The sequence below is a fragment of the Gobius niger genome (genome assembly GCF_951799975.1).
Source record: "Gobius niger genome assembly, chromosome: 20".
NCBI classification, from domain to species: domain Eukaryota; kingdom Metazoa; phylum Chordata; class Actinopteri; order Gobiiformes; family Gobiidae; genus Gobius; species Gobius niger.
Genome location: NC_136871.1, coordinates 10,145,098 through 10,164,190, shown reverse-complemented (window position 1 = coordinate 10,164,190; position 19,093 = coordinate 10,145,098). Strand labels below are relative to the sequence as shown.

The following is a 19,093-nucleotide window of genomic DNA, read 5'->3' as shown; positions in this document are numbered from 1 at the left end:
TTGTCAAAAAAAGCAAAAGCAAAGAAAAGCCCCAATATTTCTAAACAAATATCCGGCCTTATCCGGAAAAGATGACCGTCGTTCTTTAAGTCCTTTAATCTTAAAAGTTACCGCCTATGGCCAGTGTAACGCCTCATTTGAAAGCTAAGACCTGCATGATGATCTTACGTTGTTGCCGTGTTGTCATTGGATTTTTGTTACACTTTTGTTTTGGAGGCTTTGTTTTCAACCAATTTTCTGGCTTTTGTGTAGCCTGGCTAACACCAGACTAAAATCACAAGTGATATTTACAGTGGGGTGTTGTGCAGTTCGAAATAATTCGAGCGCACACAGCAGCATGGTGTTAGCCAGGTTAGCTTTTGTGCTGCATTTTATCAAATTTTAATTGCATTTTTGTTATTTTTTTGGTCACTTTTTTGTTGCATTTTTGTCACAATTTTGACACTTTTTTCCCCAAGAAACTTTTAGATTTGGGTAAAGCCGAACTGGACAAAATATGCTCGGTTCATATAAGAGGTCAACAAGAAGCCACCAAAGACTTTTCAAGTTTGGGATCGGGGGGGAAAAAACAGTAACACAAGTGCATTGCTTGCCTTTTAATTGATTTCTTTGAAAAATGTTACATGAGAAAAAGCTGTTTACACACAGTGCTAAATACAGCAATAATTATACTCTGGTATATCTATTTATCATCTACAATCTTTCCATTCATGTCAGAACATTTTTCAGTTTATACATGACACTAGAATGTTTCCATAACATTTTAGCACCAACACGCTTTAACACACACATTATCAATCACTGACAAATGTCTCCATATACAACTAGTTCCAAAATTGATGATCTGATGGAGGCGCAACCCCTTCCCCATTAAAAAAATAACAGTTTCAGACACATTATACAATCAGTGGTAGTATTTTCCTTGATTTTTTTGTTATTTTCGGGTTCTATTTGGGGCAAGAAGCCTGCACTTTTTTAAGGATGACAAACACTCTTTTTGCTTCGGAATAAAAACGATGGCTTGGTAATACTGAGCGTACAATAGGATAGTTAACCTAATGATAGAAGGACCTAGGCAGAGACAACATAAGCACAAAGTAGTTTCAGGACAAAATGAGTGCTCTATTATGACCGTGTGATTTCAGCGAGCGAAGAAAGCGCTTCGCCTTCTCGGTCATTATGAGCTGGTCTTTCGTCTGTCCACATACAACCGTTTCCCATTCTTTTGTCATCTGAAAAAACAAACAAATAAACAGACGATTCTGGGCAACACTTATAATGACTCGATTGAGGTGAACTTACCTGAGGCACGTGCACGGCGGTGGGAAAAATAGCGCTGTCGCTCGGTCCCAAAAGAAAACCCTGATCCAAAATATTTTCATGGCTTTTATTACAAAACGATGAGGAGTTTATAGAGATGAACATGGGCTCCTCCTGGAAATGTAGGAAATAAACAGATTAGAAAAAGTCAAACAAGACGCAAAAGACAAAAACAAGACTTTTCTGGGCTTCACCTTAATGTAGCGCCTGGCCTCGGTTTTCATAGATTTGCGTTTAGACGACGGCATCGTTTGGCAGTCCATGACGTCCAGAGCCAAAGATTTACGCACTTTCTTCATTGGCTGGCGATGCTGGAGGATAAACAAACAACGTATCACTTTTAGGGGCAACGTGACGCCAAAAGTTTAAAGAAATCTTAATCTTGTGTTCGATGGTGTTGGATTGTGAAATATTAGACAGTACTTGGTGTGAGAAAACCCCCCCTGATCTAGAGTTTTTAAAGGAATAGGCCACCGTTTTTTAACATATTGAGATATGTTCTTACCTGAGCTTAGACGAGTTGATGTGTACCTGTTTGGTCTTTCTGCGTGCGCTCAGTCACGCAAATGTTGTTGGCATTTAGCCACTCCCAGCAAAGGTATAGGTATCCAAACTGGGGTGAGTTAGAAGCTACTTTCCCTATTTAAATACAGTTACGTGAGTCTTTACACGATCCAAGTCCAGTTACACAAAATTAAACATGTCGATTTTCTAAACGGATAAAAAGGGGTACTATATTGTGATGCGCAAGAACACCTGGAGTACTTCGACATCTGCGCTGTAACATCGTCAAAGTACTCCAGGTGTTTTTACGACTCACAATATAGTACCCCTTTTTATCTGTTTAGAAAATCCACATGGTTAAAGGGATATTTCTGGATTTTTGACATTGGGCCTCATTTCCTAGTTATCCAGAGTGTTGCTGATTTCTGGAGATATTTTTCATGCAGTTCTTATATTTGAAGAGTTTCGTGGCGCTAGGCTAGTGCAAGGCTAGCACATTTCTATGGTATCAGCTAGCCTGCGTTAAAAACAGTCTGACCCGCTCCTGAGGCAAATCACTTATAACGCCAGACTAACCATATAAATGTCTGTGTCGATAGAGTAATTTTAACCATTTTGCATTTAAAATAACTTATATTTGAGCCGCATCTGCTTCATGGTTGTATAAGCTACACAGTGGCGGAGTGATCTGCTAGAAAATAGTCCCTCAAAATGCGATCATTCATGTCATGCAAGGTCAGTTATATTCCAACAATTATTCTATCAACGCAGACATTTATATCGTGAGTCTGGCGTTATAAGTGATTTGCCTCAGGTGCACTGTGTGGAGTCAGAATGTTTTTAATGCAGGCTAGCTGATACTGTAGAAACGCACTAGCCTTGCACTAGCCTAGCGCCACGAAACTCTTCAAATATAAGAACTGCATGAATTACAAAAACAATATCTCCAGAAATCAGCTACATTCTGGATAACTAGGAAATGAGGCCCTATGTCCTAAATCCTAAAATATCCCTTCAACTTTGTGTAACTAGACTTGCATCGTGTAAAGACTCACGTAACTGCATTTATAGGGAAAATGTGGAACAGCTTGGTAGCTTCCAACTCACCGCAGTTTGGAGCTATACCAAACATTTGCGTGACTGAGCACAAGCACAAAGACCAAACAGGTACAACATCCTCTCATATAAGCTAAGGTAAGAACATATCTCAATATGTAAAAACTGTGGGCTATCCCTTTAAAGACTTACACTTTGTAAATCAATTGAGGCTGAATTAAAATCAAATCACAACTACTTTCCCCCTGATGTCTGGATGGGAGGAGTGACAGAGTAGCCTTCACACATTTAAACCATCTGAAAAGGGACGACAGAACTTGTGATGCATGACTTGCAGGTGTGACATGAGTGGCATGCAGCATGAAACAAGACCAAGACAACCCAAACTTGTTTCCCTCAAAAATACACACCAAATTAACCCACAATGCACAACTTTAAATGATAAATGAGAATAAAAGGGTTGCACAATATGTCAAAAATCTCAACGTTTGACCTTTTCCAACATTATGTCAATCCATTACATTCCAAATTGAACTGTGCTAGTGAAGAATGTATGATATACATGTATGATATAACAGATAATGTTAAATAAAGTGTATTTACTGCAGTTTTGCGTCTTTGTTCAGGAGGCGTCGAGCAGACGACGGCTAACTCGATCCCGCCATCTCTGCGAATCACTTCATTTATATCATCTTCAAGGTTTGGAGTCTGTGGCTGTAGAAGAACAAACAAAAAGAAAAGGTTAACGGTGCTGCACATAATTACTTTAAAGGAATAGGCCACCGTTTTTACATACTGAGATATGTTCTTACCTTAGCTTTGACGAGTTCTTTAGGACCTGTCTGGTCTTCACCCGTGCCTCAATCACGTAAACACAGCACAGACGGCGTTAGCATTTAGCCTCTCCCCCTCTCCACTATAGCTCCAAAACAGGTCAAGATAGAAGCTACCAAGCTCTTCCACGTTTTCCCTATTTAAATATGGTTACGTGAAGTGTTACGCTACAAAGTATAATTACACAAAATTAAACAATGTGGATTTTCTAAGCGGATAAAAAGGGGGAACTATATTGTAAGGCGTAATAATACCAGGAGTAGTTTGAAATCCGTGCAGTAATCTTCACTTTACTGCGCAGTAATCTTCACTTTACTGCGCGGATTTCGAACTACTCCTGGTATTATTACGCCTTACAATATAGTTCCCCTTTTTATCTGCTTAGAAAATCCACATTGCTTAATTTTGTGTAATTATACTTTGTAGTGTAACACTTCACGTAACCATATTGAAATAGGGAAACGTGGAAGAGCTTGGTAGCTTCTATCTTGACCAGTTTTGGAGCTATAGTGGAGAGAGGGAGAGGCTAAATGCTAACGCCATCTGCGCTGTGTTTACGTGATTGAAGGCACGGGTGAAGATCAGACAGGTCCTAAAGAACTCGTCAAAGTTAAGGTAAGAACATATCTCAGTATGTAAAAACGGTGGCCTATTCCTTTAAGACCATCTTCTACTGGACTACACTCACCAGTGGCTGCAGAGGGCCGTATTTCTCCATGGCGTTTTTGAAAGGAGTCGGGGTACGTGGAGTTGTACAGAGGTCGGATTTGTGGTTAGGTGTGACAAACCTGGATAATTGCATGAAGAGAATAAGTAGATGGAAAAAAAAGCAGAGCAGATATATAATGTAAATGTTAGGAAGCAGGAAACATACACAGATTTTTCCTTCTGATTCAAAGGAGTTTTGTCACGCTGCAGTGGTGTGGTCACGATGGCTTTCTGGCTGCAGACGGGTGTTGATGTGAGAGATGGATTTTCCAGGTCATGAGTGTCCTGCTTGGTCCACATGTTGAGGAACTGTAATCAAATGATGCGATATTTTAAGCACTTCACACTTCAAAACAATGAAACACAAACGTGAATTATGAGCTCACCTGTGACGGAGAAAAGGGCAGGATTTTGACAGGAGTGCTCTTGGGGGTCATGGACTTGTTGCCGTCGGGAGACAAAGCGATGCGTCTGTGGCTCTTGCGGTTGAGTATGGACGGAGGAGTGACACCACCAGGAGAGATGGGGATGAGCTCTCCTTTGCTGCCTTTGCTCAGCTCCTGCAAGGCGCTGCCCTCGAGGCGAAACTGGTGACGCTCCGGACTGGGGTTTTCCTCGGGCAGGTCAAAGGCAGCCAGGTTGCACCACCCCTCCAGGTCCTACAAGGTGATTGGTGAGCTCGGATTACTATACCGGGAAGGGCCATTTGATTTGAAATGTGTTATAAAAGATCACAGTACGCAACCGGGAGCAATGACTTTTAAGAAAACTGAAATATAAATTGTTACTGCAAGGATCACTAACTGTTCAGAGCATGTGTGAGGTCTAAACTAGAGCCAGTGGTTCTCAACTTCTATAGCTCCAGGACCTTCTTCTACCAAGACGCAACTCGTATAAAAATATGAATTCCAGCTTACAGTCAAATCATTCCGTTTAGTCGTGTTTTAGCACATCTAGTAACAAAGTGCTGTATTTCTTTAAAGAGTTTTGTTGATTCAAGCTTTTATCTGAACGACCCACTGAAAATGGTCATATTATCTAAATCAGTGATTCTCTCCTGGCACTGGGACCCATCAGCACCCCAGGATGACAAACCGCAACAGAAATACGCATTTAGTTTGTAATATATAAAGCAAAATACTGTATGTCTGCACAAATAATTGTTGAAGTTTTAAACTATAAGCTTTAATTAAGCCGCAAAAGCTGAAATCATGATTAAACCTGATAGCAGTACGACACTTTAGACCCCATTTGTGCTAAAACATAGTTAACAATTATATTTAAGATTTAGTTTGACCATTTTTTGTGATGTTGTAAGTTTCATTTCCTTGTTGGACACTGACAGGAAGTGACGATTCTTAACTGTTGTCGTGCCGACCATATTATGGGAAATGAGTGAGTCAAACTGACATGGCACTTTACCTCCATCTATGTCACTTCCTGTCAGTACAGTAGCCCAAAAATAAAAATAAAAAGTTACTTTTCCTCCCAACATTTCTACCACTCTTCACTGAAATGAAACAATTATCGCTTGCAACATATGTTATCCATCTAAATAAGTCATATTTTCAAAAGCATTAAAACCTGTCATTTGCACTTTAATAGATTCTGTAGTTTTGATACTTTTACACTAAAAAATTATTGAAAGAAACGTACTCCGAGAAAGGCTCGCAACTCACTTTTGGGTCCGGACTCACCAGTGGACAATCACTAAATAACTGCGTCCTTTTCAGCAGTGAGGCCGGGGGGGCCTAGAGCTTTGCCTGGTCAGAGGGTCAGGTCATAAATGATAATATTTGAGCAAAATAAACTCCACACTCATCAAATATGACTGAGTTAGGACTACGGGTGCATTAAAACACTCCAATTTCAGTTTATTTGTTTGAAATAAATACCTATTCGCAATTATTTTCATGTTTTGATATATTTGTGGCCACAGTTTTGGACTGGGAGGGCGCGGCACGACTCCAGCACACGCAGGGGGGGCTTTAAGGAAAAAAGGTTGGGAGCCACTGCTCTAATGCACATGTACTGGGCTAGTTATGAGTAGTCCTATAATTGACATAATTGTTTGTCTAAATGGCTAATTTAATCATTACATTAACAATAAAGGTTGTATTTGGTGCGATCGCCACATACCCCGTCTACCATATCGAGCACTTCCTTCAGCACGGGGCCAGCCGGCGACAGAAAGCCTGAACCGTCCACCACCCAGTTAGTGCCGTTCACGTCTCCATTTGCGTCTGAATCCACTTTGGGACACGGGTCTTTTGTGGATGTAACAGCCTTTGACGGGACATCATTACTCGGTCCGGCTCGAGCGGGGGCTGAGCTTGTAAGTTCCTGAATTAATAAAAACAATATGTATTTTTTTTAAAGTAAATTCATGAATAGTCAGACTCTGCACTGTAAATGAAACGCTACGACTTACTACATGTTGCAAGCTATGTTTTTGGTCTTCAAAATCTATTGAGAAATTTGAAATCTGAAATCGGAAAACACCACTTAGTTCATGCTGATTATTAATCACAAATAATCCATTGTGTTAAATCTTACGTGTATAGTTCTATCCACTTTGGTCAGTAGGTCGTCAAGTTCTTCTGGAGTAATGATCTCACCGACATAAAAGCCCATTTCAATTTTGCGTTTAATGGTTGAATTCCAATGATTCTTCACTGCATTGTCGGTGCTGCATAAGGAAATTAAAATAAACACATCAAGAGGGCTTTTCAAACAGTTAAACATAACAATTTAGGACGTGACCGTGGTTACCGTCCAGGGAGTAGCTTTGCAATCTCTGCCCAGCGGTTTCCCAGCAGACAGTGAGCTTTGTAAATGATCAGGTCCTCCTCCGCCGTCCAGGACGACTTCTTCACGTTTGGGTTGAGGTGGTTGTGCCAGCGCTCCCGGCACTGTTTCCCCAGTCTGCCTTTTAGATGCTTGGCTACCACGGCCCACTGTTTGTTTCCATAACGGTTAACAAGCTCAATAACCTAGAAAACAATCAAACACTATGGTTACACGACAATAGTGTCTCTCAAAGGCAGTTACGCTACTTTTAGAATGAGCAGATCACATTTCACTGAGGCTTACAAATTACTCTACAGGCTTCTTCAGCTTGGATAATCTACACAGAAGACAGAAAGGAGTAAGAAGATAATAGGCAACGTCAGGCAAGTGGGCCAAATCCAGTCCTTGAGCCTCTATCTTCTGGCCCGTAAGTCTACCCCAGGGCAGCTGTGGCTACTAACTACTGAGTATGGAGTAAATGAATACTGCACACAATTGTAAAACAACTCTGAGGGCGTAGAGAGCACTATAAAAGGCTATTAGGAAGATTTTGATTAATATATTGCACTAAATAGGCTCTAAACATTTGTTAAGTACGGCAAAAATACTGCAATATTGACAATTCTTTTCAAAGAAGCCCCAGGAACTCCTTTTATGTCCATTTAGTGTACAACAGTATTTGTAAATGCAGTCTGCATACGAGCGATCGCAATATCGTCATATCCGGGGGTCGTGGTAGGCATTTAACGTTTTAAACAAATGATAAGAATCCTATGATTGGCAAAAACAATGTTCATAAACAGGGCATTGCTTCTCTTGCGCTGTAGCAGAGCGATCATTTTATAAAACCGTGTTAGAGGCCTGGATACATCAGCTGTTGCCTATCATTCACCAAAACATCCGGCGAAAATTGCAGAAGCAAACGATAACAATGATCGCTTGTATTGGCCCTCCACTGTTTGCTGAGAATTTTCTTTTTTTTTTTTAAAGAGATTGAGCTACTTAGCATTTTGAAATGAGAGACTCTGCAGACTGCAGAGAAAGAACGAGCATTTACTTGTAGCCAAGGGAAGAAGAGCTTTATCAATATAGTGTCTTTCACAGACATGGTCACAAAACACTTTACATGAGACAATTTTACATTCACGCCATACTCGGTGGTGATGAGCTCCGTATGTAGCTTCAGTTTCCTCTGGGGAGACTTCACACATCTCTGACCACCATCATTCATTCACACGCACTAAACATCCTTCACTCTGGCCTATTGCACATGTTTTTAGTGGTAGGGGAAACCAGAGTCCCCAGAGGAAACCTACGCAGACACGGGGAGAACATGGAAACTCGGCACAGAAAGGCCCCGTACAAGTGGGAATTGAACCCGGGACCTTCTGACTGTGAAGCATGAACGCTAACCGCTGTGCTACTGTGTGCAAATTTATGGCACCAAATACGAATACACAGAATGGGTTCAATAATAGTTTATGTAGTTATGTATTCTTATGATGCAACAGAATCCAGGAAACATAGATCTGAGCTGAAAAAACTAAAGTGAAACATAATTCCTAAAAGTGTAGATTTTGTGTGAAGCTGCTTGTATCACAGTCACACATTTCTCACCAATTGTCAAACTTTTCACTTTCCTATGATATACCTTTTCATCTTCCTCCTTTGTCCATGGACCCTTCACCAACTCAGGATCCAGCACTTTACCCCAGCGATGCTGACATTGATGTTCACTGTGGGTCTGCAAAACACAGTTATTAAAAAGGACGTACGACAGTCACGCACAGTAGTATATAACGAACAAATTAAACTCACAGGGATGAGACTGGCAATAGTTTTCCAGTCATTTGTTCCCAGTTGATTAACCAAAGCTTTCAGTCTGTCATCCTGTGAACAAAAACAGACACAAATATAGGTTTAAAATGACTGTCAGGTTGGAGACTGCAGTAGACTTCACAGATTTCTGACACCCACCTCTTCTTGTGTCCATTTCACCTTCACTTTTCCGCCGTCCCTCTCTGCTACATCTGAGTCTGTGTCTTGGAGCATGGCTTCCTCTGCATCCTCACTGTGGATAATAAACATTATGGTGTTGAGACAGGGCTATGAGCTATAAACAGAGCTACTGTCCCGCCCTAAGGCTACATCGTGGTGCTACAAAGTATGGAATAATGTGAAAATCAATACTGCTGGAACAATAATCATGACCTGCTGTAAATGTGTGAAACAATGTAAGCGACATGAAGAGGTTTAGTGATGTGTGGGATGATAGGATCCAGCAATTCGTTTATGTCACGGAAAAGGGCGGCATATCATCAAAACAGAACTTTACTTTTTCCGATTGGTCTCGGACATAAGCAGGATTGTTATTGAATGCAATTGGCTTGTTGCACAATGTGGCTACGCTAGTTCCTCTGAACTGAAGCTGTGGGCGCTAGTACTTCCTGTTTGTATTAATTTCCATTAAGATTAGCTCAGACCAGTGAGTTCCTTTGTCTTGAAGCTAGAGGCTAATTTAAACTCGCCTGAACCGAGAGGATCTTTTTCCTCACTTCATCAGATTTTTTTTTTCGGGTATTCAACTCATTTTTGTAACTTTGTCGTCACTTTTTTTTTTTTTTTTTGTAAATTTTTTATCAAATGTTTGTCACATTTAGTCACATTTTTGTCATTTTTTTGTCCAATTTTTTGTCATTTTTTGGGTCAAATTTGTATCACATTTTTGTCACATTTTGGTCATTTTTTTCGTCATTTTGTAATCAAATTTTTGTAATTTTTTTGTCACATTTTTGCCACTTTTTCATCAATTTTTCGTCACTTTTTTGTCACATTTCCATCATTGTTTTCGTCTCAGTTTTGTCGCTGTTTTCTCACCTTTTTCCCAGAAGCTTTTGGACTGGGCTAAAGCCAAACTGGAGAAAATGTGCTCGGTTCAGGCGGGAGTTAAGCGGTTAATGCATTACACAATTTGAAATAGTGCCTTTTTATGTATATTTTTTTTTATAGCATGTTAGCCTTTAGCTTCAAAACAAACCATCAATCCTTCATGATCACAGGCGTCTCCTCTGAACTCGTTACATCATGATTTGAACACAGTAAATGATCGTCTACCGGGAACTCACCGCCCACAACATAATCTTTAGAAAATATGATTCCAGGAAAAGAAAACAGACAGGAAGTACTGGCGCTCACACCTTCAGGTCAGAGGAACTAGCATAGCCACACCGTGCAACAAGCCAATAACATTACGTGTATGTGTTATTAATACAAACGTAATAAAAAAAGAAAAGAAAGGAAAGCTAAGGCTAAAACCGAAAACAATGATCCAGTCAAGAGCCTACCTTCGAACCCACCAGGACATTTCCCTCTATTTCTGTAATTCACAAAGTGGCACCGACTCGTCCTGTCGCCTCTGCAGAACACATGCGTCCCGCTTTAGGATTGTAAAAGTTATTGTTTTAGTGTATAGGGTGATTTCGATGTTGATCCGTAGCGCAGGCAAGTGCTCCACTGTGGAACAAGATTCAGCCTCAGACTCAGACCAGCTGGAGGAGCTTCTGGTTAGTCCGCGCTCTGGTTCCTATCTCGCGCCCACAGTCTGGAGAGCGTTACGCGCTCCACTGCGCCTGCGCGTACGAGTGTAACTTCCTGTAGTCGTTCACATAGTAAAGTAAAAAATAAATATACAAATACGGTTTTAAAATTACAACAGTGTTTATTGCATTATTTATTTGTCGACATATTATTTGAATCATTTAAAAAAAAAAAAAAAGATTGTTAATAGAGTTCGGGAAAATCCACTGTTACCATGGAGATCCGCCATGTTTGTAGCTGTTGCATACATTTTAGCCAAAAATAGTATAAAAAGTGGGGGGAAGCCGCGGAACAACTCAGTTAGCTGCTGAGCCAATACTGGTAAATACATCTAACTCACTGTAGTGTCCAAGTGTTAAAATGTGAACAACCACTTCTGCAATATACCTTATTAGTTACTTTATTATTGCTGCAAATCTCATAACGCTTAGCGAAATGACATCACAATCATGAGCTCTATAAATTAATTGTAAAATTAATGGAAAACACCATGATCATGATAAGTAGAAACAGCAAAACTTACATATATTTATTTATTTATTTATTTTTTCTTTTTACAACCATGAATACTTTATCTGCTAAATATAGTACATATATATACTAAACCAGACAGAGATGACCAGTTATTGGTAAAAATGATAAAAATGAATGCGATTACACGGAAAAGGATGGCCCCCCTTTAAGCACATGACACCGCTCCAGCTGAGCCAATCACCAAGTACCCTTATCAAATGCACCTGTAGTTCAGCTGTCCCCACTCACCCAAACACCACCATGGATAAAGCCTTTTTTCAAGAAGGTAAGACAACCCATTTACCAAAAGTAACAGACACTTCACTCAATATAGCATGAATTGTAATCAGTCTTGTTTGATTTTGTAGATGTGAAAAGCTTTGAGTGTTCATCCCCATCTGAGCTTGACAGGAGGATTTATGAGGAACAGAGTTTGCTGTCTGCTTTGTCCCTGGATCAGCTGTCCACATCTAGAGTGTTCAATGAATCTGTGGTCAACAACTCGTCTGAAGCTAGGCTGTCCACCCTGGCCTCCTTCTCCACCTCCATGGAACCCATCTCCCCGTGTCAAGCTTTTGTGTCCAGCATAAACGACCCAGACACTGAAGGCTGCCACCTCTCTGTGCCTCTGCAAGGAAAGTCTTCCACTCCGCAGCTGATCTTTACAAAACAAAAGAAGGATGGCGGCAGTGACCGGTCGTATGCTGAGCTGGTTGGCTCACAGATCTCCTGGGATGTGTCTATTATCAAATCGGAGAGCCCTAAAGTCGCGGAGTTGAGTGCTATAGAGTCCGCTTTGAGTCCAAAACCACCGTCTTCTTCACAGGCTCAAGCTGGACTTTCTCCCTGATCAGTTTTGTTTTGTGTGTAGAAGTGTTTTTATAATATTTGAAAATGAAATTAAATAAAATATTGGAAGCTTTCTTTGAATTGTAGTGAAACATTATTTAATTATAGAAAGGCTTTATATAAAAAAGAGCTGAAAAACATTTACAACATATCTGTATTAACAAGAACTGTAGTGAACCATTGCTTTTCTCTCACAATGGATTAAAAGGCGCCTCTGTGTCAATGTCATGCTCCTGTAAGATTAATAAAACTTTAAGTACATGCACATGATCTTGTATTTTAAGTTTGTGATTCATGTTACCTGATTCAGTTTCTTGAACTCTACAACTTGGAAGAAGACGTGTTCCAAAATGTGCTTGGCATCTCTCTTTTCTTTGTCCAACTTTGCAGTTACGCCCAAAATCTCTCCACATTTTCGCACATAAAACTCAAGATCATCCTCGGAGCCTGGAAAATATTTAAACATTGAGACCTATCAGTATGAGTCTACAAATAACACAACCAAATTTGGAACTGAACTTACATTTGTTGGTGAGTTGCGCAAGGCGAACTTTCTCTGAAGAGAAAGATTCATCCAGATCAAACAGATCGAGCATTGGTGGAGGTAAATCACTTAGAGAAGGCGGAAAGACCTATGTGATAATACGAGTTTAGATGTGTAGTTCATTTGCAATAATGAACGGTACACTACAAATGACTTAAAAACTTACAGCAGGCTGGAGCTGTGGAAGTGGGGTCTCAAACTGAGGGGTAATCAACTGTAGAGGCTCACATTTCACATTAAGCTGCTTGTAGGCGCTGTAAGCAAACAGGATCATTTTTACATCACTCAAATAAAACCTATGGTAAAAATCGCTCCATCTTACCTGATAACTTGGGGCAAAGTGTCAGTGGACATGTTAAAAAGGGACATATCGAGGAGTGATGTGAAGTCCCTGGGGTTTTCGTCACCTTCTTGTAAACAAACGCGCAGCTGCTCAGACAAGCCTCCAGTATCTGGCAACATGGTGTAATCTGTGACCTGAGGGTTGAGTGAACAGAACTGTCAATACCAGTGTATATTGTTCTCAAGATTATTAAAGGGATATTTAAGGACTTTTGATATAGGGCCTCATTTCCTAGTTATCCTAGTTATGTGTTATAAGTGATTTGCCTGTGAAGCGTGTCAGACTGTTTTTAATGCAGGCTAGCTGATAATGTAGAAATGCACTAGCCTTGCACTAGCCTAGCACCACTCGACTCTTGAAATATAAGAACTTCTTGAATTACCAAAAAAAATATCTCCCGAAATCAGCAACACTCTGGATAATTAGGAAATGAGGCCCTATGTCAAAAATCCTGAAATATCCCTTTAAAGAAAACAACAACAACATCAATTAAAATACATTTTTCTTGATTATTCAAAGTTAGGGTCCTCATCAAAACATTAACATAGGAAATGATGTTCACGTTTCACAACTTAATATTATTGTTTGCCATTTATAGTTATTTATTACCTCTGGATCTTCAGCGTCAATCTGATTGAGCTGAATCGCATCAGTCATAAACCACTGCAGTAGAACATCCTGTAAATAAACGTAAATCATGAACAGTGCTTTGACTGATATTCATATGTTACAAAAATGACAGACTCACCAGGATTTTACTATTCTCCTCCTTATCTATGTACTGGTCACTAAACATGTGGCAAGAACCCAGTACAGCTAATCTTCCAGCCCCCTTGAAGGAATAGAGAGAAAGAGTGATTTATCAAATATTAAACAGAAGATTTAAGTAAATGCAATGTGATTAAAAGTATAATAATTACCTTTCCTTGATAAAAGGCTAAGACAGGTCTGTTCAGAGGGAAGCAGACAGAGCCAGTTGAAAGAACAGCGACAGCAGGTTTCATTACGCTCAGGGTCGCTCCATATGGATACACAAAAGTGAGAGCTCTATAACACACAATCATATACATTTTTTAAACTTTTGCTTTAGTAGTTGAATTTTGGTACTGTAAATAAAGTTGATACATTACTGTGCATTGTTTCCCACATTTTCATCTTCTATAATCCCTGTCACAACCTTTCCAGCTGCCTTGCTGATCTCTCTAACAACAAATTAAAGATAGAATATTAATAGATGTCAAACATACATGGTGTAACATTTAAAAATAATAATAAGAAAACAAACCTATTTAAAACACCGTTGGATACAAGTGCCTCCTTTGGGTGGAAGTATTTATAATACACATTCCTAACAACAGAATCTACAAGAAATGTTTTGTAATAAAATATTTAAAAGCTTTTACTATGAACCTTTTTCACTACGAGCAGTTGTAACATACCATTGTTGATCGTTATACCAAAGTCTTCCAGCAAAAAATTTATATTTGTGTCATATTTTGATTCTCCCCCTTCACCAAGCATAACGATCACGTTTCCTCCTTCATCAAGATAATGTTTAAGTATCTCCATCTATAACACATAGGCACAAGTTTAGATTTATTAACTCGCAAGTGTTTTTTTTTTACCAATTGTTTACCTCTGAAGCAGCAAACTTCTCCCTTGGACCTGCAGTAATCCATAATTTAACACCCTTCAACTTCTCCAATGTCAGTTCCTCCTTCATACTATGCAAATAAAGATGAAAAGGTGTATTTCAGTCAATGATTTTACTTGGCAGACAACACCGAAAGACCAAACCGCTCACCTTTGAATTTTCCATTGAGCCCTCAGTCTCTTCTGTAGTGACTTGTATCCACTGTTTGTGGTAAACAGTTCTCTCTTTGAGGCATTGAAGACCACTGTGTTATGTTGGTCTTTATCCATTGTGTGTGTTCTCCTGTAGCAGTAAAGCCATCAACCTTTAGCTGAAGAAGCAAATATTTGTGAGATACAATGTTCTAAGAATAAGGTCAACAATCTGAACAGTTTGTTGAAATCCAAACCATTACTGAGAACGATTCTGTTGCCAGATAATCAAATTGTAAAATGGTCAAATAATTATTGTGGGTTTAGCTTAACCCAAAGCAGTTGCTCATTCAAATGTATGCTATGCTACCGGATTACAATTTGTTAAGGCAAATTAATTTAAAGTCTTCTTTTTTTTCTTCTTACAGCTAATTTGTTTGGAATAATAAACTTGACTAAAACAAATCCCTCACGTTCAGTTTTAGCTTAAGTAGCCAACACTATATTAATAAATGCCAATAGGAGATATTGGTTGAATCTTGTGTTCTAGTGATCAGGATGAGATGATAAAGGCACATAAATATCATTAGCTATGTGGCTAACCCTGTAGCGCTAGCGAAGATTTCCGAGCTTTAGTATATCCCACCGATAACTACGCCTACCTTCATGAAAGTACAAGTGCTATTGACATCCAGTCATTCGCGAATGAAGCATTCAAGTGCATTAAGCAAAACCGTAGTAGAACAATAGAGTTTATAATAGCCAGTTATAGCGTGCGTCTGACTTCTCGATGTAGCATCTTGTGTTGCATGATGGGAAATGGTGGTAACTAGGGGCGCTAACCCTTAGCAACCCAAGGAAAAGACATTTCATCCATGACGCAAACTCATATTTCACACTAATAATGTAATATAAGGTTATATCAACGCAAGAGATCGATCTGATCGCAAAGGCAGACAGTAAGTTAAATACTTATGCATCTCTAGACGGATACACTTGTTGATTGTGTTGCACTATTATATTTCTCCTTGTTACGTTTTCAAATACACAAGCTGATACAGGCAGCGTGATCGTTTATGCAATGCTCAAATATGATTAAAAATGTTTTTATGAAAGTGTCATCATGAAAAACATTGATTTGAGATTACATTGTAACAGTGCCCTCTTGTGGTCCAAACGGATGATTGTATCTCTCATAACAACTGGTGACTTCATCCATACATCCCATACATCCCATACATTCATGCTCCATCCACTTGTTCACAAGAAACACATAACGTCATAATATGAGTGATTTAATTTCAATAAAATTAATTTCATTTTTTAAACATAAATATTACACACATGTAATACATTCATAAACAGATGGTTAAATAATAATTTAAGACACTTAATACATAAATAAAAGGAATGTGGTCAGAGTTTGCTGGTCTGTTTGGCTGGTTTCACTCTAAGGACGCCCTCCTGTGAGCAGGAGGCTGCAAGAACCCCATCTCTTCTCCACATTTTGCCTTGGACCAGCCCACGACAGCCCCCTGCAGGAGAAGACAAAGTATTGAGTTAATGTTTTATCACCTATGGCTGTGGTTAAAGCACCATTTTCAAATCATCAAACAAATAAAACAAATAAAGGCAGGGGCGGACTGGCCATATGTTCATTCTGGAAGAGCACAGAAGGGCCACTGGCTCTAGGGCAGGTCTGGCCTTTCGATTTTCTCCTCTTATCCCCCGCCTTAACCAAGCTTTACCTAAATCTAAAAGCTTAAAAGAAAAGCATCAAAATAGCGACGAGGATGAAAACGGAACAAAAGTGTGCCGGAAAAGCAACAAAAAACGTGACAAAAAAGCAACGAAAAAAAGCAATAAAAAACCAACAAAATAGCCATAAAAACATAACAAGACAGTGACGAATACACAAGAAATACACACAAAAAAACACAAAAAGTGACGAAATATGTGACGAAAACACACTAAAAAAGTTATGAAAAAGCAACAAAAAAACGTGACAAAAAAGCAACGATAAAAAGCTATGCAAAAACCAACAAAAAATCCCCCAACACACGACAAAAATGTGCCGAAAACACAACTACAAAGCAACAAAACAACACAAAAAGTGAAGAAAAAAAAAATTCACAAAAACATAAACAAAGCAACGAAAAAAAGCAATGAAAAACCAACAAAATAGCCATAAAAACATAACAAGACAGTGACGAATACACAACAAATACACACAAAAAAACACAAAAAGTGACGAAATATGTGACGAAAATGTGGCAACGTGACAAAAAGTTTTAATCACTTTTGTAGGTCTTAGCTTTCAAATCAGGCATTACGCTGTTGGTCTTCGGTCAAGAAGTGTCGCATTTACGCTAATTTGGGCCAGGCTGGTCAGAGTCCAGGGCCGTTTTTCAGTCCCAGTCCGCCCCTGAATAAAGGTTAAGATAATCTCTTGTAATAATTGATCAAATATTTTTCTTTGATATTTAGCGATTTCGGTTTTTAATTCGACACAAAAAAATCTTCCACTGTCACATCCAAACCCCAAACCTAGGAGCTGTATCTAAAGTCCCATGACAACTATTGAGACTGACCAAAGTAGAGATTGCGAGTCCGATTAATTGCCCAGCCGTAACAAAAACAAAACACATAATGATTAATTCTGACTGCCACAGAAATTGAAATGAACAGACCTGCCCATGGACTCTCACACTCATAGAGCATCCACTCGTCACTGCGGAAAGTGTTGTGAAACCACATGGCATGGTCCAGGGAGGCAGAAAACTTGGCCCTGTGGTTGGGATACGGCAGCAGTGCAGTGCTAAGGAAAGCGTAATCTGATACATACGCAGCAACACAGCAATGCAGCTTCATGTTTCCTTCACCTAAAAACATGACAATATAAAAAAAAAAACAGTGTATGAATGAATGTAGTATAACACTGAGAGGGGTCTACTGAAAGAAGAGCTATGGTAGATTATTCGGACATGCATTACCGATAAATCCTCGAGCTCTAACCCAAAATACCAACTTTGGCTCCATGGCAAACGCTCTGTTGAATGTTGGTGGACTAACAGGCTTTATTTCAATTGGGACCTCATTAGCGAGCAGCTTATTAAGGCCCTGTTTTAAGCTTTCTGCAAGATCTGGTTTACTGTTAAAACAAAAACAACAACAATAAAATAGACTCCATTATAGGTCACATTAAAGGAATAGGTCACCATTTTTAACTACTGAGATATGTTCTTACCTTAGACGAGTTGATATGTAGTTATCTGGTCTTTACGCGTGCCCTCAGTCATGTAAACAGAGCACAGACGGCGCTAGCATTTAGCCTCTTCTCATCTATAGATCCAAACAGAGGTGAAGTTAGAAGCAACAAAGCTCTTCCACGTTTTCCTTATTTAAACATGGTGACATGAGCCTGTACTCAATCCAAGTACAGTCACACAAAATTAATGTCGATTTTCTAAGCGGATAAAAAGGGGAACTATTGCAAGGCCTAGTAATATTACTATCTTTACGGAAAACGTGGAAGAGCTTGGTTGCTTCTGACTTCACCTCTGTTGAGGCCAGGGGCGGACTGGCCACAGAAGGGCCACTGGCTCTAGGGCCACCGGCCTGGCCTCTCACTTTTCTCCTCTCACACCCTGCCGTAATCGAGCTTTACCAAAATCTAAAAGCTTAAAAGAAAAGCATCCAAAAACGAGGATGAAAACAGAACAAAAATGAGCGGTAAAAGCAACAAAAAAGGGACAAAACAAAACAAAATGTGACCAAAACGTGACGACAAAGCGATGAAAAAAAAACAAAAACATGAAAGAAAAAAAAAAAAGAAAACCAAGAGACAAAAACACAACAACAACAACGCGAGGAAAAAGTGACAAAAAAGTGACGAAAACATGACACAAATGCAGCGATAAACAGTAAACCGTCACTTTTCTAGATTTTGGCTTTCAAATGAGGCGTTACAGTGTTGCTCTCCAGTCAAGAAGCTTTTAGATTTGGGTAAAGCCAAACTGGAGAAAATGCTCTCGGATAAGGCGGGTGGTAAGAGGTTAACATGTCTTTGTGGAAGTGTCGCATTTACGCTAATTTGGGCCAGACTGGTCAGAGTCCAGGGCTGTTTTTCAGTCCCAGTCCGCCCCTGGTTGAGGCTATATGCTAACACCGTCTGTGCTCTGTTTACATGACTGAGCACATGCGTAAAGTCCAGACAGCTACATATCAACTCGTCTAAGCAAAGGTAAGAA

General features: G+C 39.5%; 2 protein-coding genes across 2 annotated transcripts; both read right to left on the bottom strand.

Annotated features, from left to right (window-relative positions):
* Positions 1–783: 783 nt before the first annotated feature.
* On the bottom strand, positions 784–10,789 carry mybl2b (v-myb avian myeloblastosis viral oncogene homolog-like 2b). The gene is made up of 15 exons (XM_079579269.1): positions 10,557–10,789; positions 9,190–9,283; positions 9,031–9,102; positions 8,864–8,956; positions 7,195–7,415; positions 6,979–7,111; positions 6,854–6,907; positions 6,562–6,765; positions 4,809–5,081; positions 4,589–4,731; positions 4,403–4,502; positions 3,484–3,594; positions 1,515–1,631; positions 1,303–1,434; positions 784–1,232 (listed from the first exon to the last, which is right to left on the bottom strand). Exons 1-15 carry the CDS (start codon positions 10,574–10,576, stop codon positions 1,104–1,106), a joined length of 1,896 nt encoding a protein of 631 aa, XP_079435395.1. The 5' UTR covers positions 10,577–10,789; the 3' UTR covers positions 784–1,103.
* Positions 10,790–12,246: 1,457 nt separating this feature from the next.
* On the bottom strand, positions 12,247–15,641 carry ift52 (intraflagellar transport 52 homolog (Chlamydomonas)). The gene is made up of 14 exons (XM_079579132.1): positions 15,506–15,641; positions 14,863–15,022; positions 14,695–14,782; positions 14,498–14,627; positions 14,344–14,419; positions 14,189–14,260; positions 13,979–14,105; positions 13,807–13,890; positions 13,668–13,736; positions 13,038–13,192; positions 12,882–12,969; positions 12,695–12,803; positions 12,473–12,618; positions 12,247–12,404 (listed from the first exon to the last, which is right to left on the bottom strand). The coding sequence occupies exons 2-14, from the start codon at positions 14,979–14,981 to the stop codon at positions 12,363–12,365; spliced, it is 1,305 nt and encodes a 434-aa protein (XP_079435258.1). The 5' UTR covers positions 14,982–15,022; positions 15,506–15,641; the 3' UTR covers positions 12,247–12,362.
* Between the last annotated feature and the right edge of the window lie 3,452 nt (positions 15,642–19,093).